The following is a 14360-nucleotide window of genomic DNA, read 5'->3' as shown; positions in this document are numbered from 1 at the left end:
AAGTAAAAGTATTACGCAAACTGTCTGTACCAACACATTGTCATTCTCACTCCCATCGCGTAAAATATGGACGCTTGGTCAGGTATCTTTGGTGTTGTTATTGGCGCTAAAAGTCTCCTTTAGTGTCATATCTAAACACGCTTTATCTAAACGTGCTGGCTCTGGACTATTGGCGTCACTTTTGATGCAGTTAGGTTTAGGAAAAGATGGTGGGTGGGCTTATAAAAGGTATGTTTACATGACACGCGGGACAAGAACGCGGCAGTTGGGTTTAGGAAAAGAACAACGGGACAGTTGGGTTTAGGAAAAGAAGAACGGGACAGTTGGGTTTAGGAAAAGAAGAACGGGACAGTTGGGTTTAGGAAACGTGAAACGCGGGACATGAGCCCTGGTCTCCTGGGTGAAAGTCCTGTGTTGTTCGACCCAGCCCACCCCAATCTCCCTACATGGATTTTCGTGCTTTCATACTACTCTCTACGGTTATTTCTCTTAAGGCAGCTACACACCGGGCCGATATTCGGCCGTTGGACAGTCTGGCGAGGTCGGTGACTCGAGTCTATTCGGTGCGTTCCGTGCCGTCGTCAGTCCGAGGAGCCGTCGGCCTTCATTCTGGCCGACCTGACATGTTCAGTCGGAGACAGGGCAGTCGGGACTCACCCGGAAATGGCGAGCAGGATGAGCGTGACTAGAGTCTCTCAAAATCGGACAAAAATCTTTTAAACTGACCTTTGTTGATCTGAAATGAAGACAGATTCAGCAACTGCACGGCCTATTTCTCGCTTAAAATGTTTTCAGAAACACGTTTCGGTGAACTATTTTAGTCCAATATGAGATCGTATTCTGAACAAGCCGCCATGACAGTCTGGCTGTGAATTTCCAGAGAAACCAGACCCACGTGACGCGTTCGTCCAATCAGCTGCCGGTTTTCATTTTTGGCAGACAATACAGATTAGTGTCGCCTGCTGTTATGGAGACGTATTACGTCTCGTCGCTTTGGTGTGTTCTGAGGAACTTTTTTTGACCAACTCGGGGGAGACTGATCAGTCACACTGGCTTTTCTGCCAACGGTCGGCCGTCTGGTTGGTGTGTAACTGCCATTAATACTACGTCATCTTCAAGCGCCGCGTAGCTGCTGCTCTGCCCGGTGAGTTCTCACACACGCTCAAGGGTGAATTTTGCGTCGTATCTGACGCTGAGAGCCAATGACTATGCGTCCGTATTTTACGAGTTGGGAGTGAGAACGGGTTGTCTGTACACATCCATCACGATTTACAGACTGGCGTCCTGGTTCACCTTAGACTTACTGTACTTACCTAAATTGTGCACACAGTTTTTCTCTGCAATCGAGGATTAAAGGCACCATTTCACATAAGGGCTGCACAAAATACTGTATCTTTTCTTTATCGTCATCGCGATATCAACTGGCGCAATACACATTTTGCGAAAGGCTGCGACATATCGTGAAAGACACTCCAAGATTCTTTTGTGTTAGTTGAAAGAAAATCTCAGCAGAAAACTGCTCTTTAAAATGTAACTGTCATTCTTTTGTTAGTGCTGCCTTTCATGTTTAATTCAATGATCAATTTGTTCAGTAAAAGAATGTTGGAAATGATTTCCTTTCATTAGTTTTAAATTCAACAAGCAGTTTGTTGTATTTTAGAAGAATACTGAAAGCAGCAGAACTGAGAACTCTTTAATATCTGTGTATTTATCGCAAGTAATATCTTCATGGCCATATTCAACAACGTTATTGCATATCGCATATTTTTCTCTTATCGTGCAGCCCTATTTCACATGTACATCATCTGGATAACTTGTTGGTTTGTTTACCACCTGTCTGATTGTCTGACTTCACTGTAGTGATGTCATCATGCTCCTACATGAACTTGTACAACGTCCAATGTTTTCATAACTCAATGATGGCCAGACTTAAATTACAATACACCTAAGTTGGCCTTTAAGTCCTTATGTACCTGGACATGTAATAATCAAATATATACAGTATACATCAATGACATGGGTTGTAAACTGTTGCAACATTTGAATGTCAGCCAGATGAACCCATTAAGTCATCTTTTTTAAAGCTTTTCCCTTTATTTAGTGACAGTGGATAGATGTGAAAGGGGGAGAGAGATGGGGGATGACACGCAGCAAAGGGCCCCAGGTCGGATTCGAACCCGGGCCGTTGCAGGACTCAGCCAACATGGGGTGAACGCTCTTACTTGGTGAGCTAGAGGCCGCCCCCATTAAGTCATCTTGTTAAGAAGACAAACAGACAGAAACCTCAGACAGCCCCAGGCTCTTGGTGGGCGGCCATCTCCCGCTGCCGGTTGGGACACAGAGACACTGATACAGATATAGAGAAATATGACTCATAATGATTATAGCAGTTGGCATGATGCGCCATGGCACTTATCGTAACAATAAATATAAGAACTATGATTAGAAATAATAGTTGTAGCAGCGCAGTGAATGGCATAAGTAGAGCTACCCACCTTGAGGTGCACACCCACATTAAGGTCTATGACATGTAGTAATAAAGCAATGCTTAAAATGTGACCTTAAATGTGTTTCACTTTGTAAATCATCTGATTTCCAAACTGATGTGTCAAACTGTGGCAAAGCCAATCCTGAGTCCCTCTCTTTACCTCATCCACTTTCTCGTCTTTCATCACCTGATAATGCAGCTACAGAAATGTAGGTCAGCAGTACTCTCTGTGGCCTGGATCAGAGTCACGTTGAACCTCCCTTGAGAATGTTCTTAAAAGCAGCAGAGTTGTGGTAGAGAAGCAGTGGCTGCATGTCTGAGCAATGAGTCCTGCCAGGAAGGATGCTGTTAGACATCACCTTTATTTATTCAGGGAGGGCCAACTGAGAGCAAGCTCCCATTTCCCATGATGCCCCGATTACATGCCATATAAAATTGCAATACATGTAAAAATTACTGAACATAGTAATTAATATATAATATACAGTTGCAATACACAGTACACACATCAAACAATTACAGAATGTTTAACAACCCAAAGTGCACATGTAGAGTCAGGATACATGGACTCATAAAGAAGAAATTTAAAGTGATTAAATGGAATCAGGCTGTTCAATTTCATTAGAATCTGCAGGTTATTCCATTTATATGGAGCATAATATTCAAATACAGTTTCGCCTAATTCTGTCCTAACAAATGGAATTACTGCACACCATGTTCCATGTGTGTGTATTCTCTGTGCAGGTGACCGATATGTGGTGGTGGACTGTGGCGGGGGAACAGTGGACCTGACTGTCCATCAGATCCGTCTTCCAGAGGGACATCTAAAAGAGCTCTACAAGGCCTCAGGTACACAGGGCTTAACATCATGTCTCTCTGCTTCAGGCAGCTGAGGTTTCATCCTGTTTTTATTTGATTCACAATTCCCTCTTTCCCCAGGTGGTCCCTATGGCTCTATCGGCATTGACTATGAATTTGAGAAGCTGCTGTGTAGGATCTTTGGCCAGGATTTCATCGACCAATTTAAGATCAAGAGGCCAGCCGCCTGGGTGGACCTGATGATTGCGTTTGAGTCTCGAAAGAGGGCAGCAGCCCCTGACAGAAGCAACCCCCTCAACATTAACCTGCCCTTCTCCTTCATTGACTACTACAAGAAGTTCAGGGGCCACAGCGTGGAACACGCCCTGCGCAAAAGCAAGTGAGTACTTACAGAAAACCAGGGAGCAATCTTCTCCCTGGAAGGTGTGTCTATAATACCCTAGTCTATATTGACGTCATTTCATTTGCGGAATTGTTCAGGTGGCGCTGGAAATTCAACCGGATGTTCCTGTTTCTTTGTGTTGGTGTTCTAACCTCTGGTGGATTTCTGAGGACTATGGTTAACTGCTCCTCAGATCTCTGCAGGGTAAATCCAGACAGCTAGCTAGACTATCTGTCCAATCTGAGTTTTCTGTTGCACGACTAAAACTACTATTGAACACATGTTCCACCAAAACAAGTTCCTTCCTGAGGCTATTTAGCAGAGGCACCGTGGCTCTGTCCGGTGCTTAGCTCCGCCCAAGAAGGTTGTGATTGGTTTAAAGTAAATGCCAGTAAACCAGAGCACGTTTTTCTCCCATCCAGGAATGCTGTGTGGACTATCCAGACCTTCCTCTGCAGCGCTGTGGAGGAAGGTCCAGGTGGCAAAGTGAGACTAGTAATACCCTGAACAGGAGTAGATAGGTAGAAGATAAGATGGAGAATAGATTATCCATTACTGTAAAGATGCACTATTCTTTATTTCAACCACCCTTTATTCGACAGGAGCAGCACCGATCACAGTAAGGCCGGCTACACACTGGCTGCGTGGCGTGAGCGTGGCGTTTCTGTTGCGTATCAGCTGCAGCTACCCACCAGAAACGTGTCTGATGCGGCGCTGCTGCTGCTAGCCTTGTCTGTACACATGTATGTTTCCCATTGATAAAATGAAATACCATGTTATACATAAATATATACTGATTTGATTACAGCAAAGACAACGTTGGCAGTATTGACGGCAAAATAAGCTACAGAATATTTTGTTCTGTATTGACAGGTGCAATATTAGAAAATGGATTTTTTTTAATTACATTTATATCTGCATTTATATCAAAACCTAGAGATTTTCAAACATCAACATGTATTCGTGTCAAAATGACATATAAACATCGAGCCGTGCCTGAGACGTGCGTGTCACGCAGGCAGTGTGCACACTCTAACCTGTTACCATGGGAGCCGAAATATAAACCGACATGCCACGCAGCTGACACGCTCACGCCACGCAGCCAGTTTGTAACCGGCCTAACGTTGGTACTCTCCTCCGCAGCTTAATTGATGCATTTGCATGGCTGCCGTACAGCGCATTGAGACAATGAATGGGACATAGGAACGCATTTGCACAACAATGTTCACTGCATTTCCACCAGTTGGATTTTGTTATTAGGAAGCTGGATGTGTGGGGCGACCTCAAGCTCACCCATGTAGGCTGAGTCCCTTGCTGCGTGTCATCCCCCGTCTCTCTCCCACCTTTCCTGTCTATCCACTGTCACCTTCTAATAAAGGGAAAAAGACCCACAAAAAATAATCTTAAATAAAAGAATTAGCTTTTTACGTCTTTAGTGGTACACAAAGGGTGAAATATACAGTATACAAACACAAAATACAAATTGTATTTTTCCATCCATCCATCTTCTTCCGCTTATCCGGTAACGGGTCGCGGGGGTAGCAGCTCCAGCAGGGGACCCCAAACTTCCCTTTCCCGAGCCACATTAACCAGCTCCGACTGGGGGATCCCGAGGCGTTCCCAGGCCAGGTTGGAGATATAATCTCTCCACCTAGTCCTGGGTCTTCCCCGAGGCCTCCTCCCAGTTGGACGTGCCTGGAACACCTCCCTAGGGAGGCGCCCAGGGGGCATCCTTACCAGATGCCCGAACCACCTCAACTGGCTCCTTTCGACGCGAAGGAGCAGCGGCTCTACTCCGAGCTCCTCACGGATGACTGAGCTTCTCACCCTATCTCTAAGGGAGACGCCAGCCACCCTCCTGAGGAAACCCATTTCGGCCGCTTGTACCCTGGATCTCGTTCTTTCGGTCATGACCCAGCCTTCATGACCATAGGTGAGGGTAGGAACGAAAACTGACCGGTAGATTGAGAGCTTTGCCTTCTGGCTCAGCTCTCTTTTCGTCACAACGGTGCGATACATTGAGTGTAATACCGCACCCGCTGCGCCGATTCTCCGACCAATCTCCCGCTCCATTGTCCCCTCACTCGCGAACAATACCCCAAGGTACTTGAACTCCTTCACTTGGGGTAAAGACTCATTCCCTACCTGGAGAAGGCACCCCATCGGTTTCCTGCTGAGAACCATGGCCTCAGATTTAGAGGTGCTGATCCTCATCCCAGCCGCTTCACACTCGGCTGCGAACCGATCCAGTGAGTGCTGAAGGTCACAGGCCGACGATGTCATCAGGACCACATCATCCGCAAAAAGCAGCGATGAGATCCCCAGCTCATCAAACTGCAACCCCTCTCCACCCCGACTACGCCTCGATATCCTGTCCATAAATACTACAAACAGGATTGGTGACAAAGCGCAGCCCTGGCGGAGGCCAACTCTCACCTGAAACGAGTCCGACTTACTGCCGAGAACCCGGACACAGCTCTCGCTTTGGTCGTACAGAGATTGGATGGCCCTGAGAAGGGACCCCCTCACCCCATACTCCCGCAGCACCTCCCACAGTATCTCCCAGGGGACCCGGTCATACGCCTTCTCCAGATCCACAAAGCACATGTAGACCGGTTGGGCATACTCCCAGGCTCCCTCCAGGATCCTTGCGAGAGTAAAGATCTGGTCCGTTGTTCCACGACCAGGACGGAATCCGCATTGTTCCTCTTCAACCTGAGGTTCGACTATCGACCGAACCCTCCTTTCCAGCACCTTGGAGTAGACTTTACCAGGGAGGCTGAGAAGTGTGATACCCCTGTAATTGGCACACACCCTCTGGTCCCCCTTTTTGAAAAGGGGAACCACCACCCCGGTCTGCCACTCCTTAGGCACCGTCCCCGACTTCCACGCAATGTTGAAGAGGCGTGTCAACCAAGACAACCCCTCCACACCCAGAGCTTTAAGCATTTCTGGATGGATCTCATCAATCCCTGGGGCTTTGCCACTGTGGAGTTGTTTAACTACCTCAGCAACTTCCACCAGGGAAATTGACGACAATCCCCCATCATCCTCCAGCTCTGCCTCTACCATAGAGGGCGTATTAGTCGGATTTAGGAGTTCCTCAAAGTGCTCCTTCCACCGCCCTATTACCTCCTCAGTTGAGGTCAACAGCGTCCCATCCTTACTGTACACAGCTTGGATAGTTCCCCGCTTTCCCCTCCTGAGGTGGCGAACGGTTTTCCAGAAGCACCTTGGTGCCGACCGAAAGTCCTTCTCCATGTCTTCTCCGAACTTCTCCCACACCCGCTGCTTTGCCTCTTTCACGGCAGAGGCTGCAGCCCTTCGGGCCCTTCGGTACCTTGCAACTGCCTCCGGAGTCCTCTGGGATAACATATCCCGGAAAGACTCCTTCTTCAGTCGGACAGCTTCCCTGACCACCGGTGTCCACCACGGTGTTCGTGGGTTACCGCCCCTTGAGGCACCTAAGACCCTAAGACCACAGCTCCCCGCCGCAGCTTCAGCAATGGAAACTTTGAACATTGTCCACTCGGGTTCAATGCCCCCAGCCTCCACAGGGATGCACGAAAAGCTCCGCCGGAGGTGTGAGTTGAAAGTCTGTCGGACAGGGGCCTCCTCCAGACGTTCCCAATTTACCCGCACTACCCGTTTGGGCTTACCAGGTCTGTCCAGAGTCTTCCCCCACCCTCTGACCCAACTCACCACCAGATGGTCATCAGTTGACAGCTCTGCCCCTCTCTTCACCCGAGTGTCCAAAACATACGGCCTCAGATCAGATGAAACGATTATAAAATCGATCATTGACCTTTGGCCTAGGGTGCTCTGGTACCAAGTACACTTATGAGCATCCCTATGTTCGAACATGGTGTTCGTTATAGACAATCCATGACTAGCACAGAAGTCCAACAACAAACAACCACTCTGGTTTAGATCAGGGAGGCCGTTCCTCCCAATCACGCCTCTCCATGTGTCTCCATCATTTCCCACGTGCGCGTTGAAGTCCCCCAGCAGAACTATGGAGTCCCCTACTGGAGCCCCATACAGGACTCCATTCAAGGTCTCCAAGAAGGCCGAATACTCCGAGCTCTTGTTTGGTGCATACGCACAAACAACAGTCAGAGTTTTCCCCCCCACAACCCGCAGACGTAGGGAGGCGACCCTCTCGTCCATCGGGGTAAACTCCAACGTAGCGGCGCTCAGCTGGGGGCTTGTGAGTATCCCCACACCTGCCCGGCGCCTCACACCCTGGGCAACTCCGGAGAAGAAAAGAGTCCAACCCCTATCCATGAGTATGGTTCCAGAACCGAGACTGTGCGTAGAGGTAAGCCCCACCAGATCCAACTGGTAGCGCTCCACCTCCCGCACAAGTTCCGGCTCCTTCCCCCACAGAGAGGTGACGTTCCACGTCCCCAGAGCCAGCGTCTGCCGCCCGGGTCTGGTCCGTCGAGGCCCCTGACCTTCACTGCCACCCATGTGGCAGCGCACCCGACCCCAGCGGTTCCTCCCACAGGTGGTGGGCCCATGGGTTGGAGAGATAGATGCCACGTAGCTATTTCGGGCTGTGCCCGGCCGGGCTCCGTGGCAAACCCGGCCACCAGGCGCTCGCTGACGGGCCCTCCATCTGGGCCTGGCTCCAGACGGGGGCCCCGGGCTTCCTCCGAGCAGGGTCACTCCATCTCTACCTCGTTTTTTCATAGGGTTTTTGAACCATTCTTTGTCTGGCCCCTCCCCTGAGACCACTTTGCCTTGGGATACCCTACCAGGAGCACAAAGCTCCAGACAACACAGCCCTCAGGTTCATAGGGACACACAAACCTCTCCACCACGATAAGGTGATGGTTCCAGGAGAGGCAAATTGTATTTTTGAACAAAATAATGTTTGTACATAATTGAACACTTGGAATTGGTGAAATGTGAGCTTGGGAAACAGTTTAATCACATACTTCATCTTTCCACCACATTATAGTAGCTTATAAAGTTTTATTTAATGATAATATTAATACATGGATACATGAACACCACTTTTTCTAGAAACATGCAACTGCTTTAGAGGAATGGGTTTCCATCAGTGTGCTGACTCATACTACTGACAAAGGCACTACCAGAGGCTGTTCCCAGTGGTAGTCTGATGACACATGGTGGGTGACATTATGTTTATGGATAATTGTAGAAAGCAAAGTTGACAGGAAGCTTGAACAGACTTGTTTCAAATGGTAAAAAATAAAAATAAAAAAATAAAATGGAAAGGTGTGTAAATGCTATAACTTTAATCATCACGTAGAGTGTAGCATAGTCAATCCAGATGTGGTAATAATTCACTTATTATTAAAAAAAACAATTCTTAACCTCCAGACTTGATAAAAGAACACAGCATTAGCACTCAGTGTTAGACAGAGAAGATATAAATGGTGATGTAACTTTTCACTTGAAGCCATTAGAGTACTATAACGACCAGGGACCAGCGTGGAGTCTAGATTTTAATGGCCCTGTCTCATGTCTGTGTGGATTTTCATAATCCCACAGGGAGGGACATTAAAAGATATTTATATGGCTGAAACTGGAGCCCTCAGTGCGCCAAAGGCTCCTCTGACACCTAACTGGAAGTGCTCAGTCTGTCTCATTGTGCTGAAGAAAATTGGGAGGGGCCGACATTAACATCACACTCCCATGTGCACATACTGTACATGAATCACACGCACATGATCACAGCAGATACTATTGATTCTTTCAGGATTAATGATTGCTTGTAGGCCTCAAGAGACAGGAATGAGGGGAATAGAAACATCTGTGACAGCATACAGAGCCCAGGCTGTCTCTAGTTTCAGCTTCCTGTTTTCAAGCTGGGGAACACAATGACTGATCTGAAAATACACTTTTCTTTCAATCTATCCACCAAAAACACTTTATGAATGCATTTAAAATGCTACAGTTTCACAATCATGCTTCATTTTAAAGAACGCCTCTTTTAAATATTTGCTGATTGATCTGTCCGGGCTGCATAGATTCCCAAATGCTCGGACTTACTTTCTGCGCACACGGACAGCTGTGGACTTGTACCGGTTGTGCAGACATTTACGCGGTTCCATTCATAATACAGTTGAGGGCCGCGTCAGTCTGGCGTTACACATATGCAACTGTTACAGATTTTAATTTGATATATGATTTGGCAAACCCTTGTCATATTGTGAGATATTGATACATGAAATTGTTGTCATTAATATTGTAATATGGCTTCTGATCATATCACCCAGCCCTTTATACTCATTCATTTTCTCTCACGTCCCCTCCTAGTGTGGACTTTGTTAAATGGTCGTCTCAGGGGATGCTGAGGATGAGTCCAGATGCTATGAATTCTCTGTTCAAGTCCACCATAGACCACATCATCCAACATCTCAGTAAGCTACATGTCAACACTCGCACACATGTACATGCACGCACACACACACACACACACACACGCAAACACACACACGCATGCATACACTTACGTACACACGCACAATTGCACACACACACAGTCGCGCACACACACAGTCGCGCACACACACACACACACACACACACACACACGTGCATGCATAAACGTACGTACGCATGCACAGTCGCACACACACACACACACGTGCATGCATAAACATACGTATGCACGCACAGTCGCACACACACACACACACACACACACACACAGTCGCACACACACACACACACACACACACACACACACAGACACACGTGCATGCATAAACACTAGGGTTGTAACGATACACCAAACCCACAATTCGGTTCATATCACGATTTTTGACCCACGATTCGATACAAACCTTGATTCTTAGAGTAGAGGGTCTATATCGACGACGTTACATTTCAGGGATTGCTCCGGTGCCGCCGGAAATTCTGCCAGATGTCCCTCATTTCGGCCAGATGTCCATTACCTTCCTTTTTCTTTGTGTTGGCGTTCTAAACTGTCCAATCTGAGTTTTCTGTTGCAAGACTAAAACTACTTTTGAACGTACACATGTTCCACCAAAACAAGTTCCTTCCTGAGACTATTTAGCAGAGGCACCGTGGCTCCGTCCGGCGCTTAGCACCACCCAAGACGATTGTGATTGGTTTAAAGAAATGCCAATAAACCAGAGCACGTTTTTCTCCCATCCAGGAATGCTGTGTGGACTAGCCAGACCCTCCTCCACAGTGCTGCGGAGGAAGGTCTGGCAATGTGAGACTAGTAGCGCGTAAACTCCGATCTAAGTTAGAACTTATGTTCAAACTAGTCTACGTTTATACTTACACATAGCTGGTGCAACCTGGTGCTGGGGTTACATGTAACTGTTACACATAAAATTGACATCAGGGCACATCCATTAACATTAACCTAAATACATCACGAATAGTCACTCACAGTATAAGTTGTCCTTCCTGTAACCATCAGTTGAGATTCTGTTTTTGTCCTACAGCGGAGCTGTTTGAGAAGCCAGAGGTGAGCGACATTAAGTTCCTGTTCCTGGTGGGAGGTTTTGCTGAGTCCCCCCTGCTGCAGCACGCCGTCCAGGACATGCTCCAGGGCCGCAGCCGCATCATCATCCCCCACGACGTTGGCCTCACTATCCTAAAGGGCGCTGTGCTGTTCGGCCTGGACCCCAGCATCATTAAAGTCCGCCGCGCGCCCCTCACATACGGGGTGGGCGTCCTCAACCGCTTTGTGGACGGCAAGCACCCGCCGGAGAAGCTGCTGGTGAAGGACGGCACGCGCTGGTGCACCGACGTCTTTGACACCTTCATCGCCGCCGACCAGTCGGTGGCGCTGGGTGAGATGGTGAAGCGGAGCTACACGCCGGCCAAGCCCTCTCAGCAGGTCATCGTCATCCATGTCTACTGCTCCGAGAAGGAGAAGGCGGGCTTCATCAGCGAGCCAGGCGTCAGGAAGTGTGGGACACTTCGCTTGGATGTAAGCGGAACGGAAAGCGCAGCGCCGCGCCGCGAGATCCAGACGCTCATGCAGTTTGGTGACACAGAGATCCGGGCCATGGCAGTGGATGTGTCCACCGGACGCACCGTTAAAGCTAGCATTGACTTCCTAAGCCACTGAGAAGAGAGCGAGAGAGCGAGAGAGCTAATGTTCCAAAATTGTTGGAAAAATGTTAACATACAAATACATCCATGCACGCGCGCACACACACACACACACACACACACACACACACACACACACACACACAGCAAGCTGGGGAGGTTTACTGGAAAATGGTTTATGATAATGAATCTCAAGGCTCCGTCACTGTGTTGAAGTGTGGGTGGTAGACGGTTGGAATCAGTGTTAAACTTCTCCTTAAACCCGGGCTGACTGTTCAACTGTAGAATTCATGTTAGGAAAGAAAAAGAAAAAGAAAAAAGACAGTCTGGTTGAGTTCAGTTTGTTTAAGGTCCGTCGCCTCACGCCGTCCTTGTAATCTGTTTGCTGCGGAGCTCCATAGTGTTGACACACTCATAACAAACCATAGCATACACACCCCACGCTGAGGCTGAGGCTGATGCTAATGCTGAGGCTGATGCTGAGGCTGAGGCTGAGGCTGAGGCTGAGGCTGAAGCTGATGCTGATGCTGAGGCTGATGCTGAGGCTGATGCTAATGCTGAGGCTGATGCTGATGCTGAGGCTGAGGCTGATGCTGATGCTGATGCTGAGGCTGATGCTGAGGCTGATGCTGAGGCTGAGGCTGATGCTGATGCTGATGCTGAGGCTGATGCTGAGGCTGATGCTGAGGCTGATGCTGAGGCTGAGGCTGATGCTGATGCTGAGGCTGAGGCTGATGCTGATGCTGAGGCTGATGCTAATGCTGATGCTGATGCTGAGGCTGAGGCTGAGGCTGAGGCTGATGCTGATGCTGAGGCTGAGGCTGAGGCTGATGCTGATGCTGATGCTGAGGCTGAGGCTGAGGCTGATGCTAATGCTGAGGCTGATGCTGAGGCTGAGGCTGATGCTGATGCTGAGGCTGATGCTAATGCTGAGGCTGAGGCTGATGCTGATGCTAATGCTGAGGCTGAGGCTGATGCTGATGCTAATGCTGAGGCTGATGCTGATGCTAATGCTGAGGCTGATGCTGATGCTAATGCTGAGGCTGAGGCTGATGCTGCAGCCGTGGAGTCAGGTTGAAACGCTGCTGCTGACAGGAAGGATAAAGGCTGATTCACTTCGTATTCACTTCTCAGCCATAATGTATTACAGGACAGCTTTTCAAATCTTCTCTCTGTGCATTCCGGAGGAAGAAAAAAATGAGACATACTGTATAATATTCCAACACTAACATGGTGGATACACATTCAGAATGCATCTTTACATGCTTCACTTTGTCAGATCACGGCAGACCATTATACAGTATATCTGTGCACTACAAAACATCATAATGACATGTCATCAAGCTTGGATGGAAGGACGTAATACTCTTCATGTGCTCCAAAAACGACATCAGCTCCACTACACTACAGTTGTGAAGGTCATACCTGTGGTTTTGCACGATTCAACCCTTTAAATTTGGTGTAAACTGTTAATAGGTCACACTGCTGCCAGCCATTTTTCAAAGCATACCATTTTATTTTACATAGATTTTCTCCATTGCAGAAAACCAGCAGATATAGTGATCCACTGCAGTGAACATGTAGTCAGCTTCATTTTAGTTGGTGTCACCCTCAAAGTCTAGAGTTTGCTCTTACTTACGCTTACTTACTACTGCACATAACTCTTACTTTTCATAACAATGTGCTAGTAGCCTGACTAGCTCTGTATGGCTGTTAAAGCCCCCCAGCTGTGGATGAAGATGGGACTGGGATTTGAATATGTTACATTTCTGCAATTTTAAATTATGCTTGTTCAACAGTTAAACAGCTTGTCCAGTCTTCCTTGTTGACAGGTTTTGTTGCACTTACTGTATGGCAACGAGCATTGCAGAAAATAGGAGAACCGGCCTTAAAAATATTCCTTTTACTCATTTAGAGACCGACTCCAATTAGAACCAGATATTTTGGCCATCCTTACTTGACCTATAAAGAATCAATACGTGTTAACAAAAGTACATTTTTCAATACTCTGGAGTTCTGAAGCATAACTGCTGCTACCATAAAGATAACCCTACCTTAAAACTGATGGCATACTTTGGAGAATCACCGGCAATAATGTCAAGTATATCAGATTTTTAATTAATAGGCTCATTCATGCAAAACCACCAGTATGTTCCTTTACCCACAGTTAAATCTGAATCCAAGAATGTGAAAAGGGGCCGCAAAGCAAGTACAGCTATCAAATGCGCTTACCGTAATTGTTGCCTTTATTTGTTTATGCTATTAGATGTGGACAAAATGCCACTTGCCCACCTGAATATTTTGATTCCAGGTGTGATTCTGCACAAAAGTGCAGGCCAGTTGAGACAAACAATGAAGTATCTTTATTTCTGTAAATACAGTATTTAAATATTGTACAGATTTTTAGCGTTGTTTCTGCAGCTTTAGAACGGTGTGTGTGTGTGTGTGTGTGTGTGTGTGTGTGTGTGTGTGTGTGTGTGTGTTTCACATGGACATCTCTCAACATTTTTGTTTCTCACCAGCCATAGCATGAGAGGCTGAGGCAGGTTGGATTGCCCTCATTTACAGTAACGTGAGAGATTGGATGTGTCGCCTGTAACT

The 14360-nt window shown here is 47.5% G+C and overlaps 1 protein-coding gene across 4 annotated transcripts in view; it reads left to right on the top strand.

The window, feature by feature from the left end:
- hspa12a (heat shock protein 12A) overlaps nt 1-11941 on the top strand; it is a 55424-nt gene extending 43483 nt beyond the window's left edge. For all 4 annotated transcript variants that reach the window (XM_031300405.2, XM_036002855.1, XM_031300403.2 and 1 more), the window contains 4 exons: nt 3233-3337; nt 3428-3686; nt 9981-10084; nt 11144-11941. In XM_031300405.2, coding sequence (XP_031156265.1) covers nt 3233-3337; nt 3428-3686; nt 9981-10084; nt 11144-11775 — 1100 coding nt within the window. In that variant the 3' untranslated portion in view covers nt 11776-11941. The remainder of the gene's footprint in view (nt 1-3232; nt 3338-3427; nt 3687-9980; nt 10085-11143) is intronic.
- The last annotated feature ends 2419 nt before the right edge of the window (nt 11942-14360 follow it).

This window comes from Sander lucioperca, chromosome 7, assembly GCF_008315115.2.
Source record: "Sander lucioperca isolate FBNREF2018 chromosome 7, SLUC_FBN_1.2, whole genome shotgun sequence".
In the NCBI taxonomy this organism is placed as follows: Eukaryota; Metazoa; Chordata; class Actinopteri; order Perciformes; family Percidae; genus Sander; species Sander lucioperca.
Note: the sequence above shows the minus strand (reverse complement) of the source record. Positions and strands in the feature narration are given on the sequence as shown.